This window comes from Patella vulgata, chromosome 9 (genome assembly GCF_932274485.2).
Source record: "Patella vulgata chromosome 9, xgPatVulg1.2, whole genome shotgun sequence".
NCBI classification, from domain to species: Eukaryota; Metazoa; Mollusca; class Gastropoda; family Patellidae; genus Patella; species Patella vulgata.
This window is the reverse complement of record NC_065887.2, coordinates 36,902,231-36,916,850: the sequence shown is the minus strand read 5'-3', so window position 1 is coordinate 36,916,850 and position 14,620 is coordinate 36,902,231. Positions and strand designations below refer to the sequence as shown.

At 34.4% G+C, this 14,620-nt stretch overlaps 1 protein-coding gene across 5 annotated transcripts in view; it reads left to right on the top strand.

Moving 5' to 3' along the window:
* The window catches only part of LOC126832456 (histone deacetylase 4), a 109,231-nt gene that overhangs the window by 75,858 nt on the left and 18,753 nt on the right, over positions 1–14,620 (top strand). For all 5 annotated transcript variants that reach the window (XM_050563230.1, XM_050563231.1, XM_050563233.1 and 2 more), the window contains 6 exons: positions 10,214–10,345; positions 11,040–11,172; positions 11,984–12,125; positions 12,578–12,710; positions 13,631–13,717; positions 14,179–14,434. In XM_050563230.1, coding sequence (XP_050419187.1) covers positions 10,214–10,345; positions 11,040–11,172; positions 11,984–12,125; positions 12,578–12,710; positions 13,631–13,717; positions 14,179–14,434 — 883 coding nt within the window. The remainder of the gene's footprint in view (positions 1–10,213; positions 10,346–11,039; positions 11,173–11,983; positions 12,126–12,577; positions 12,711–13,630; positions 13,718–14,178; positions 14,435–14,620) is intronic.

Genomic DNA, 14,620 nt, shown 5'->3' with positions numbered 1-14,620 from the left:
CATTACACTTAGCTACAAATGATGACAGGTGTTGTGGATCAGGAAGGGTGTGCTTATTTTTTCTAGATTACCTGATACAGCTTTTCATTGGAACAGCCCACACAGCAAACAAATTTTTGTTGTACTTTTGACTTCCTATATCGATTTTGAAGCATGCTTTACAAGTTGGGAGTTGGATCCATCAAACAAAGACTAATAATTTTTGAAAATAAATTTCCAGGTGAAAACCCAAGTCCCTTTAAACTCAATCTGATTAAAACACAGATCCCATTTCGTTTCATTTTGTATAGTTCAATTCAAAATTTCATTGTACTTGTCTTTAATACATTAGGATCTAGAAGACTTGTTATATAACTCAAGTTCTGGTTGATGTGAGGGATTAGCCAATAATACGGTCTGTTGTGGCAAGTTCTTGGCGTGTGGTGCTCGGAACTGTGCAAGAAACTATCAACACTAATTGATTAATCAAATGTCTGATGTCATAGGGTCAAAATTTGCTCGTATGACCCCTGATACGACCTCCCACTACAACCGGTCAGATTGTGAAGTGGAGGCTATGGAAAGTATAAAACAAATGAAATGAAATTTAGATATATTTTATTCAGATTGCTTTAAACTTTGCTTTGCCCTCCACTATGAAGTATCTTTTGATGGGTACTTGTATGCCTATTTTATTACATCACGTTAGCATGTATCTTCAAAACAAGAAGCTCTCTTAACAAATATCATATGAAATGAGATGCCCATGGTTTCTAATTTCACAAGTTACATAAATTTGGGTGTGTATACAGATAGTGCACGTAATGAACATCTGTGATGATTTACTGCTAACACAAACTAATTTATTAAGTTTACATTCAATGGTAATTTACAAGTTCATTGATAAAAAAAAAAAAATTGTTGTAGAAGAACCTATTCGGAATTGTGCAGCCTGGTTCATGTACATCCATCTAGATGTTCAGCTAGGGCATCACTCAAAAACCAGAATGTCCTAGGTTATAAAATAAAGTCTGGACTGAGAAAATCATCAGAGATTCTCACTAACTGGTCAGAAAAGATAAGTGTGTAGGCTTTTAGACGGAACAGAAAAACAAACTACCATGCTCATGTAAAAGATCCCTTTGCAGCGTCAATTCAAAGAAGAGTAGTCACGCTACTACCAGGACTAAATTCTTCCTATCTTAGCACACATGACTAGAGAAATAAAAAAATATTGTGTTTTAGTTTCAAAGTGTCTGTGAAATGTGAAACCCTATTTAATTTGAATATTCTATAAACATATGATGTAGGTTTAAGTGAGATGTTAAACCCTGTTCCATTTGAATATTCTAAAAACGTGGGTTTATTGACAGTGCACATGAAAGATCCCCTGATTAATTGAAAACAAAGAATAGTAGGCAAAATCCAAACCCGTCACATTGTACAATAAAATAACTGCATATTAGTTTCGGAATGTCAAAAGAAACGTGTTTATAAGATAGTCAGTGGCTAGTCTCTAATTATCTACTGAAGTCACTGTTTCTTTGGATGAAAGGTCTGATGCCACTTCTTATGATGTACATCCAATTCATATCAATTGGATTTTGTTGTACATAGGGAAAAGAAATGTTAGAAGTGCTTTCTGGAAAATTGTTCAGAAAACTGAAAACTAAAATGTTCAATTATCCAGCCCTTTGCATTGGTCTTGAGCTAAAATTTGTACTATTAATATGAACTGTCAACCTATAAGAATTCTAAATATCTTTGTTTAGATATTCATGAATAAGGATCCTGATCTAAATCTGTCTTATGTTAATAACAAGAACTAAGAGCCAATCATGTTATTTATAAGTAAATTCTACCAAAGACAACCAAATGGCATTGGAAATATTGTAACTGAAATACTGGCACAGTGCCAAAATTTTCTGTTTTTAGAATTGTGTTGGCTGGAAGCCCCAAAATTTACCTCTTGTATTTTTTATCAATGTTACGTTCACTGATTGGAGCTCAATCGTTCGTTATCTACTTCCCAGAATTCCACAGGAATGTCTTTTATCAAAACTGGACGACTACTACCTGCAAATAAAGTCTGGTGCCAAAATAGAGTAGTATACAAAATATATATATAAGCTGTCTGATAATCTATATTTGGAACCACACAACTAACCACTTGCTAAATGTGTGAAAGAGAGACTACAGCCAACTGTTATTTCAAATATTCTGATAGTAAGCCAAAAAAAGATGATAATTACTCTTAATGCAGAAATCATAAACTTTCAGCTTTCCACACCTTCAGATGTATTTACGATCAAGATATTAACTTCTATGCTTATTATGATAAAAACTGTATTCAAGGAATTTGTTCAGAATTCAAGATCTGTATTTGAATTCTAGTATGTCTCAGGAAACATTTATATGTACTTCAGTAGAATTATAAACACTCTTAAAGTTACAAATTGTGTTTATGTTACATTTGTCTTTACCTTATAATTTTGACTTCTGGTGCAAACTGCCACTCTGTTTAGAAACAATGATGGGTATCATGTGTGTGGCAGGGTATGCTTACACATTATAACACTTGATTCTACTTTTCATTCGAGGAGTTCAATAAACTTCGGCTGATCTATTAATATTATTACATTACATATTGCATTATTACATATTGCATTATTGCATAAGATTATCCTCAATTTTAGTCAGTGTGTCCCTTTAAAGTAGAAAGTATTTGTTTTATTTTAGTCAGTGTGTCTCTTTAAGGTAGAAAGTATTTGTGTAATTTTTGCAGATGATAACCTCCTTTACTTGACACTAATTGATTAAGTATATTTAGAATTGAATATAATTCTTTAAATAATGTTGAACTGCCAAAAATTGTAAAAAAAGAAATGAAATTTATGAGCTTTGCATCTGATATTGTAAATCATGAAAATGAATAATAAATCACTCATTTTTTGATAGAATAGAAAAAGTTAAAAAATGTAATGTAATGTAGTATTTATAAAGTGGTTTAAATTTAAACATGATGAGCTGTCCATTATTGCTGTTAATTTTGTATAGCCGGGGTTTTGGATGGCCGAATGGTTATCATGTGCGTGTTGTATCCTAAGGTCTGCCATTGAGTCAACTGGTGTGGTTTCGATTCCCCGGTTGTATGTGACATGGAGTTGGGTCGCCTGTCCAACATCATGGGTTTTCTCCGGGTCCTGCGGTTCCTTTAACTGCTATAGACCCCTACGCGCAAGCGAATTATTGGAAAAAAATAAACCATATGTTAGTCCTGAAATGACCTGGTTTGTGTTGAGTGGACGTTAAACCCTATTTCTCTCTCTGTTAACAAAAAATGGAAACCACAGACATCAGTAAGCAAAAATAAGAGATAAAAACATAAGTGTGTTTGTTAATGTGGCAGTGGTGTCAGCATAAAGAGTAAAATCAAAATACATCACAAACAAGTAACAAGCTTATAAAGGAAAATACTGCAAGAATGTTTATTTCTGTGACTGAAACATCGACATTGTTAATATTCCATGCTTGGGAGTTGGGTGGCTGAATGGTTTAATGCTTGCACGTTATATCATAAGGTTTATCATAAGTGGCATGGTTTTCATTCACAACTTGTACCTAACAAGGATTAGGATCGCTTGTCCAACCACATGGGTTTTCTCTGGGTACTCCTTTTCCTCCTTCCTCTAAAGACACCCTATTTAAACGAATTATTGATTAAAATTGAACAATATGTTAGTCTTGAAATGACATAGTTTGTGTCTAGTGGACATTAAACTCTCTCTCCCTAAAAAAAGATATTTATTTTATAGTACAAAGGAATAATTATTTTTCTTTTCAAATTTTACTTTCACCAGATTTTATTGTTGCGTTACTAAGAATAAGTGAAGTTGTCTTGTATAGGAAATGAATTTTTCCTGTTGTAGGTGTTAAAACATAATACACTTCCTTCTAGCAGATTTACTTATATTATTTCTTTACAAATTGTATTAGACAATGGCTTGATAAATGATTTTGTGTGTGTCGACATTCGACATTTATTGAAGGCGTACTGAATAGACAACTATTTGTATGATTACCAGTTAAACTGAGCATGGGTTATCAACCTACTAGTTTCTATTTTTAATTACTTTTTGTCTGACTTTTATTGATCACTATTTGTTTTGTACATTATAGCTCAGTTGGTGTTGACATGCTGTATGTTATGTACAGTATAGCCCAGTTGGTGTTGACACGCTGTATGTTATGTACAGTATAGCCCAGTTGGTGTTGACATGATGTATGTTTTGTACATTATAGCCCAGTTGGTGTTGACATGCTGTATGTTTTGTACATTATAGCCCAGTTGGTGTTGACATGCTGTATGTTTTGTACATTATAGCTCAATTGGTGTTGACATGCTGTATGTTTTGTACATTATAGCTGAGTTGGTGTTGACAAGCAAAATTTTCCTCATACCCCACTCCATGGTGTATGCCTGTCTTCATCATCTAAGACATTTCACCCCATTTCTTTAATTGGATAAAAAAAAAACTAGTACCGACTCGCTCTTATTTCATGACAGAACTACTTAAAGTTCAGGTTTAGACTATAATTCCTTCTCAAATACAAGGCAAGACATGGACCACACATCCCAACATGTGTTATTTTTGTCCAGATGAAACCTATATTTAATGATTTGATATGTGGTAGTTATTAATAACATTTATATTTAAATTATTTGAACAAAACAAATGTTTTCATGTCGATTTGTTTGGATCTTCCAGACATCCTGTTTCAGAAAAGAAACAGAATCCATTTTTTTCTTAAGCTGCCTGATAGCATTGAGAGTGTTGAGTTATTTTCGAGTTGAGTAAGAAGAATGCGATCTCCCATTGTTATTGATTACGCCAACTTGTTGCTCAAAATATAAATACACTGACATTCTGACATTTCACCAAACTCCAAATTCATCTTACTTGGGTAAGAAAACAGACATAATTCATCAGAAGAAGTATATTCCAAGTGTGGCTAAAAATACACCAGTGTTACTATATTCAGCTGCACGTAACTTTTTCTGGTTAAGATGTATTTATATAGCCTAGTGTATTTATATATATTATACTTATATTACATACATATACTGTCTATAACTCAACAATTATAAGTATTTACACATATTTTGACCTCCAAATATCTTACTCTGTTTTTTGAATTAGGTGGTTATTTTTGCTTTCCAACAGTTTTTGTGTCCAAAAATAAAATCTTTCATCTATGATTATTCTTTCAAGAACACCTAATATCATTTCTCACAGTTAACTTTTGTGTTGAATTCTTCTGTTCTTCAATATACTACAATAATGACTTTAATCCATCTTTAATAATGGGCCTAGTTGTTCGGAATAAATGAAAAACCAAATACCCATGTGTATAGATTGTTGTGCACATAAAAGATTCCTTGACGGTTGGATGAAAACACCACTGTTTGGTCAGAATTCTCTTATCTCATATTGCTCACATAACCCTAGAAATAAAAATTAGTGTATATTTGTCTTGTAATGACTTAAATTGAACAATAAGAAATATATCCCAGTATTGGTGTAACAGTTTAGGCTACGATACTTGCAATATTCTTAAATAACCCCTTTTGTTTTTCTTAACTTCACTGTAAACAAATGTTATTTAGGTAGCCAACCAATTTAAGGATTAAAGTTTTTATACGCCCACATTGAAATGTGGTTGTATATTGTCGTCACCCCCGTCTGACAGTCTGACGTCCACAATTGCTTGTGGAGGCTCTAAAGGCTAAAGTTAATATCCGATTGACTTTAAATTTATACACGTTTTTAAGGTCATGAGACGAAGAAGCCTATTGATTTCTGATAATTACTGCCAGACTTATGGCCCTTGATCACTTTAAAATATCTTGTGGACACTCTGGAGGCTAAAGTTAATGTCCGATTGGCTTTAGAGGCTAAGTTAATATCTGATTGACTCTAAGTTTATAAATAAAGTTTAAGGTCATGAGATAGGAATGCTATTGATTTTCAAGGATTTCTGATTACTGCCAGAGTTATGGTACATGATCACTTTGAAAATACTTGTGGACGCTCTAGAGGCTAAATTCAATATCAGACTGACTAAATTTATACACAGTGTTTAAGGTCATGAGATGAGGAAGCTTATTGATTTTCAATGATTTATGATAATGACTTCTTGGCTTATGGCCCTTGATATTAAATCTTTATACTGAATGTTAGTATAAGGTAGAACTAGAAGCCAAACAAATTCCAATGATTTCTGATAATTACTTAATGGGTTGTAACTCGTAATCAGATTTTAGTGTGTTGTAAATGTTTTCATTACTGACAAAAGAAAAAATATCACACAACCCTTGTTGACTGTCGGAAAATGTAGCTGCTGTGGGGGTATGTTTCATTGCCTAGTAACCTATCTTTAAACATTGTACTTGAGAAATATGGTAATTTGTAAGTTTGTAGATGCTGGCAATATAGTATCAGGGACCTAGCCAGAATTTGCTGATTTGTGGAAAAAATATCTTCCGAGTAAAAAAAAAATTTTGGAGGGGGGGGCGTGGTCTTTTATGAAAATTCAACCCTTCTTGGTGTATTTTCAGAGCATCTGCTGCCTTTTGTATTTGCTTCAGTGCAAATCAAATTTCCATTTATATATTCAAGTTTTTACCAAATTCACTTAATTTTCATCATTGATACAGAGACTCTGCCAGGGATTTAAAAACTTTTTGTCACCAACGGACCGAGCATAAAATCGCCCCACCCCACTCTGTTTCTCAGTTTTTTGGCAAATATTACCTTATTACTTTGAGATTGAAAATTAAAACGATTCTTAAAACGGTGTTTGTGTTTTATTTGAGTACAACGAATTATGACAACAGGAAGATATTGATAATTAAAACACGTTTTTTTATTTGACTTGTGTCTCACGAATTACGACACCATTTACGACATCCAAACCTTTAACATTGGAGTGCCTTAAATTGGTCTGGGGGACCTATTTACGGCAAATATACAAATTTAAAGACCGTAGAATTGTAAAATGAATAGACCTACACAACTTCTAAATATAAATAAACAAAATACCAATACTTCTTTCTTTAAACTAATTTGGGATGATAGGTATGCCGTGGCAGACATGGTTTGCGTCGGCTTCTACCATGGCTTTGCCGTTTGCCGTGGTAAATTTCGAGCTTTTGAGTTTCTGTACAGAGAAGGACGAAGGGGTTTAAATACGACTGGCCTTATAACTCCATGCAAAGATTGGATATGGTTGGTTTTCAAAAATTAAAAAAAAATATTGCTACTTTAAGCCACCATTTCAGTCTAGTTGTTTTAATCCATTATTCCAGCTTAGTTCATTACAACCTCTTTATTTCTCTTAATCCATTCATAAAATCTTATTCAATTGATTATAGTAATGTTGCTATTTTCAAAGGATTTCCATGGATTACCAGAAACCAATAAGTTGGATGATTATGTTGTGATTTATGGATTAGTAGCTTTTTAATCTCCCACACATGTTTGGTTGGTTGATGTTAACATGGTTATCAAATGAAAACAAATAAAATGTAAAAAAAAACAAACCCCAAAACACATACTTATGGAAAACAACTACTAGTATATTTTACGATGACGTTTTGAAGAGGGCTAATTAACTTTATAACATTGAGAGATTACTCTTCGAAACATTGCCTTAAAATACACTAGTAGCTGTTTTCTATCTGTTGTCCATAATTATGTGTTTTTGTTTTCTATCGAGTTACGAAATGCCTTTTAAAGATTAAATGAAATGTAGTGAACTTTGTGTAGCTGACATGTTGTACTGTGTGTAGCTGACATGTTGTACTTTATGTAACTTTGTATTGAATATTTTAGACACATGTTAATTTTGAATAATATAATAAAAGTAGAAGTAGGAGTCATGAAGCTTCAAGATTTATCAATCCAGCCTCTTGCTGTTGAGGGTTGGCTCCTGCGTTACTGACAACATTGTATGCCTCGTTGTTCTGATGGCTCAGAAAAAACGAGGTTCACCCATATAATCATTGGTGTGCTTATCAAAGAACCCTTGGAAATTTGAATCTGATAAAGAGGGGCCAGAAATGCAGCTATCCAGGCAATATTTTGCACCTTGCATTGTACACACATCAATACCATATGCTAATCGCAAATCTGTTGTCAAGATGTTAAACCCAGTTATATTCCATTCCTTAAAAACTCTTATAAAACCTGAAAATAAGTAATCTATAATTTGTTGTGAAAATAATTGTCCCCCGTCTGTCTGTCCGTCACACTTTTTGGGACACAATAACTCTCTTTCTAATTGAGCGACAATGTTCAAACTTGGTGTAGATGTTTATTAGGTCAATGTCTTGGTGGAGTTTGAAGATGAGCATCTTCTGCTTAGGGTAAGCAGAGATAAGCAATTTGATTGGTTGATGCTTTGGGACACGATAACTTTAATTCTAATTGAGTTAGAGCGATGAAACTCCCGAGTATAGATTCATTATATCAGTACCTTGACTAAGTTTGATGGTGAAAATTTTCTGCTTAGGCTAAGTAACGATAAGCAATTTGATTGATTAAAAAGATAAATGTGCAATCGATCAATATATATCATCTATTTATTTTGGATTTCGGCGGGGACATACATCAGCCTCTCTGTTGGCTTGTTTATTTAGTAGTGTTGATGTATTTCCTGAACTATTGAGCAATATCCAATATCAATTCTAATTGAGTGATTTAACTGCATAACAAATAAAACAAATAAACAACAAAATATCACATGATATATTTCACAATATATTTTCATTTCGGATTACGACAATCAAGTTTCTGTATCAATCTTAAATCTGACATTAAAGTTGAAAGTATTAGCTTAAATTATGAGAAATGTGTGCTATTTTTGTCGTGCCTGGGTAGGAAAATAACCTGTATATAATACTGTACGAAAATAGATCTAATGCGTCTTTATTGTCACAGAAGAAAGTATTGATCGCACTGCATAGTAGCATGGGGAATACATATTTATACCGTACTCAACCCAAGAAACATTGGACATTGAATGTTAAAGCCTCATGTTTATAGTTTACAAGCAGATTGAATAGAGAAAGAAATGGAGTTTAATGTCCACTTAACGCAAACTAGGTCATTTAGGGACTAACATATGATTCAATTTTATTTCTATAATTCGTTTGTGCGTAGGGGTCTTTAGCAGTGGGAGGAAACCTAAGGACCTGGAGAAAACCCACAAGGTTTGACAGGCGACCCTACTCCTTGCCACGTACAACTGGGGAATCGAAACCACACCAGTTGACGCCATGACAGACCTTATGATACAACGCGCATGCGTTAACCATTTGGCAATCCAACCCCCCCCCCCCGATTGAATAGAATTATTGAAGTGAATGTAAAATATATCATTTCAATATATTAATATTAAATGTATCTGATTGTCAAAGTATTGTCAATACAATATTGTGTAAATTGAATCTATAAGGTATATTTGTCTAAAAGTAGTTCAGTTCCATTCAGTGGTTATAAAGATATGATAAATTGTCAGTATAAAGCATCCACTGCAGATGATATACAAAGGATATAACCAAAACAAGCCAGTACTACCTATATAATTTGCTCAAATCATTTGATGGGCCTCTTTTTTGATATTTTGATTTTGTTTTTATTGAAATGTTTAATAATCAATGAGTTTGATCAGTGACTTTAACTGACATTAAAATTATGGTATATCTTTATTAGTGTCAGATGCTGGAGACAAGCTACCCTACTCCTTGTCACATATAAATTTAGGATCAAAACAGTTGCATTGATGACAGACCTTATAAAGTGTTGTTTGGATTGGATGAAAAACCGAGGTGCCATGTCTACATTGGCATGCATGTAAAAGATCCTTTGGCATTTGGAATTTGTTATAAGAGTAGGCCATAGTGCCGCTGCCCAGGCAAAATTTCACTCATAGCACACTGTATGGCGTGTGCCTGTCTTCATTAGCCCAGTCGGAGCAGAACAGTAGGACGTTAAACCGCATTTCATTTCATTTATAATCTAAAGTATCCCCACCCACCTACATACACAACCTATGTTAAGGATTCATGTATTCCATGTTCGTAGACTTACACTTTTTTCAATAAAATTACAAATTTGGAAATAAGAACTATAACTGAAGACTAATTGATCTGATCTTTGTGTATTTTCAGGATAATGGAGCATATCCCTTCCAGATATTTCGACCTGGATTATCATATCCTGGAGCTGAACTTAGTCTTTATACCTCTCCCTCAATGCCCAACATATCCCTTGGGCGACCCCCAAAATCTGGAGCCTCATCTGTAAGTATATTTAAAACAATTATATATAACTGTTTACCACAAGCTATTTTTATACGCCCATGGTCTTGTAATTTCTTGTAATATGCAAATGCAACAACCCTTGTGGACTGCTCAGACGACTGACTTAGCTGCTGTGGGCATATGTTTTGTTACCTGGCTAGCTATCTTTAAATCAATCTCCAAACAGTAATTTTGAACTCATCCGCCCTAGATGCAATCTGCTATTTTTGTGATCTGTGTGATGTTAAAGTTGTAAACATTATTTTATTTCCTATCCTAACTGTGTTAATTTATTCATCTTTATTATATAATATTGTTATATAAACAACTTTTGTTTGATCTTGTACTCAAACTTGACCTTTACACATATTTTAATATAAAGATATATACAGATTTATCTTTGGAGTTTATTTCTGAGTTGTTAAGGGAAGTGTGTCTAGTTGTTTGAATTGGACAAAAAGCCAAGGTCCAACCCTTGACTTGGGAAATATAAAAGAAAATGGGTGGAAACTATGTCTTGTCTCAAAAAGCCCCATTCAATTTCAATTTGTTTCCGAGCTTTTGGAAGTTTTAGGAGTCCATTCTATGGAAACTTTTGTGATTTAAAAAATGGCTATTTGCAACTCAAAATTGTCACCAATATTGTGAGATGGTTCAGGATTCATTTGTAAAGAAAATTTGTTATTTATTTCAGGGCTCACCTAGTAGTAGTATATCATCAGAAGAACAGTTACATGCTGCCATGGTAGCTAGATTAGGGGGTTTACCCATATCTGGACCCATGTTACCCGGTGCATTACCAGCATATTATCAATCTTTACCACCAGGTAATTATAAAACCTACTTAATTCCTTTTACAACAGATGGGATCCACAGTGGCTTGGTGAGTAAGACGTTGGCTCGATAACCTGGAGGTCCCGTGTTCGATCCTGGTAATGTCTGATAAAGTTCATCCTGATTTCTTGTCAGTGGCTAGGAGCGAAAACCTGATATCCTGTGTACACATTTGGAATTTGTTATAGGGGTAGACCGTAGCACTGTTGTCTGTGCAAAATATCCATCATAGCACACTGCATGTCATATGCATGTCTTCATTAGCCCAGTTGGTGCAGAAAAGTAAGACATTTTGTTTCATTTACAACAGAAATATTCAATTCTACGTAAATGGTGGATTGGAAGAGTGACTCGTAAACAGTTGGAATAAAGAACCTTGTAGGAGAGAGTAAATTGTTTGTTAAACAACTGAAGCTTGTTTCAGCCTGGGTTTGGCACCATGTTTTGCAACATCTTTCTGGAATGTAAAATGGATGAATGCAGATCTTGTGTATGGTCTTTAAATAGCCAATGATTGGATCAAATTATCCAGATTCAATTAATTATTATATAACAGATAGAAATTTTAAATCATGATTTGATGAGAATCAATCTTTTAAGTATTTTTTTGAAGGTGATTGATTATCTCAGCCTACAGTTTTTATACTACTGTAGTCATTAAAATGTCTGATGCAAATATATGGTTGATCTCCTACTGTCCAAATTCAGACAAGTTTCAGTGTTAGTGGCTGAGATAAAAGCTCAATTATCTGCTGTGACTTTTTCTGTGACAAGTTTTGTGATAGTTGTTATATTTCTTTCCAGAAGGAGAGTTTCCTGGTGGAACCGCAGCCTATCTAGCTGCTCAAGCCAAATTAACAAGCAGTCCACTTATTAGCCCATACACCATTCCTACATCAGCTAGTGGAATCTCAGAATCACCCCATCCTGCTCACAGACTTCATCGGTAAGTAAATATGGCTAGGCCTCTTAAATGTGGGTAAAAGAACTACATTTAAAATTTTAGGTCTACAAATAGAGCCAATGGTTAGACAAATGATTTTGTGTCCCGATGGGACGAAAAACCGAGGACCCGTGTATACATTGGCGTGCACGTAAAAGATCCCCTGACAGTTGGATTTCAATATAAGATGTAGGCTATAGTGCTGCTGCCCGGGTAAATTTCCCTCATAGCACTCTGTATGTCGTATACCCGTCTTCCTTAGTCCTGCCTGAGCAGAACAGTAGGTTGTTAAACCCCATTTCATGTCATTTCGATTTTGTGTTCCACTGTTGACAGTTTATAGAGCATTTTTATTTGTGTAGATTTTTGATTCTGGAATATCGTATAAGAAGTTTTATTCTTGTAATGTTTTGTTGATTTCTGTATTTGAATTTGTTTAAATGTTTGTGTTACAGCCATAAACCTCTAGGAAGAACCCATTCAGCTCCACTGCCTCTTGGTCATCCAGCATTTCAACAACAACAACAACTCTTACAACAACAACATGAACATTTCATTAAAGAAAATCAGAAATTGTATTTAAAACAGGTCAGTTAGTTATATGTATTTAAAACAGGTCAGTTAGTTATATGTATTTAAAACAGGTCAGTTAGTTGTATGTATTTAAAACTGGTCAGTTAGTTGTATGTATTTAAAACAGGCCAGTTAGTTATATGTATTTAAAACAGAAACAAGATAAAAAAGATTTACATTCTATAATCATCTGGCCTTCTATTCCAATACTGAAGGTTTTCCACTGTTAAAATTACAACTCCACTCCACCCCTACCTGTTGATATCGACGACTAATCCAACAATTGGAAACTTTGACTAGTGTATTTATCTTAAGGTTTTATCTATAAGACAAATTCATTCATGTGAATGATAAAATTTGTCCTGTAGTTACAGAAGTTTTGGCCTACAGATAAATCCCGAAGAACCTCTCCTACTCATATTCACTATGTCATACAAACTGGACCAGAATTTCGGCTTCTCAAAATAGCTGACGTTGAACTATACTTTCACTAGGTTTTGTTTTCAATGATTAATCCAAATGTGTGACCCAACCCAGTCTTGGTTTTTGTTGCAATCATTGATATGTTCATAAAGAATGACCCGCAATAGGCTGATTTACGTAATGCATCTTTTAATATGGTTCACAGCCCATTTATTATGTTTTGATAGTTGTTTTGCATCATTAAATATTTTGACAGTCAAATTCAGATCTTGGTTATTTACTAAATGATGTTGTTATTTTAGGTAATCCGTGTCTTCAAGCAATTTAATCATACATAAAAAGATCCAAATGATTCCATTTAAAAAAAAAAAAACAACCATTTTTACTGCTTCATTCTGATATAAATCAAATGATAAGTGAGTTGTCTGTCGTTAATGAGCATCGTCAGATGTTATATTGCGTTAAAAACACCAATAAGAGTAATTTATATAACTTTCTTGTCAATGTTGTAGCATATACGACAGACAGTTTTACAGAGAGCTGGCAGTAAAGGTCACATGGAAAATGTAGACGAAGAAACAGAAGTTAAATTAGCACAGGTAAAATATAATCTAATTGATTTGAAGTCTCGTACAGAAAACAGATTTTCTACTTTTACTTTCTTTTTTTTGTGTTGTCTCTCCATCCCATACAAGCTAAAATTCCAGATTGACGGAGAATGCATATTGGGACAGGAATGTGCGCTTAAAGGCCAAGGCAAAATTTCCAATGAGCACCGCGGGTGAAACCATTTCGCTTATGGCACACTGGGTGGAGCCATTTCCCTTTCGGCACACAGGGTGGAGCCATTTCCCTTATGGCACACATGGTGGATCCATTTCCCTTATGGCACACAGGGTGGAGCCATTTCCCTTATGGCACACAGGGTGGAGCCATTTCCCTTATGGCACACAGGGTGGAGCCATTTCATTTCATCTCATTTTAAAAGTATAAAGGACAAATCATGTAATGATACTTCACGTACTGTCATCATAAAAACTTTCTTCTTCTATTTGAGCAGGAAATGAAGGAATCAAGAGAACAGGACCAGTTACGTGAAGATAAAATGGATGAAGAAGCTGCTAGCGAGTTAGCTAAGCAACAGAAAGGTCGGGAAGCATTCCTAGGTCAACAGCGAGAGATTATAAAAGGTCGACACAGAGGACCATCTCATCACCGTCCTTTGTCCCGAACACAGTCCAGTCCACTTGTAACATTTTCTGTCCCCCCACAATCAACCCAAGATACCGGTCCCGTCACTTACACTTTTACTACAGGTACGTCAATGTCTTTTCTCATAGAAAACAAAAATATGTCTATATATTGTTTAAAACAATAAATATGCTTTAAGATGGGTCACACAACTGATAGGCCCCATATCAGAATTACTGACTTAGGATAGCTTTGCATGTTTCACAAAATTCTCTCCACTGAGGAGACTTTTGGCATCATTTGGTCTGTTT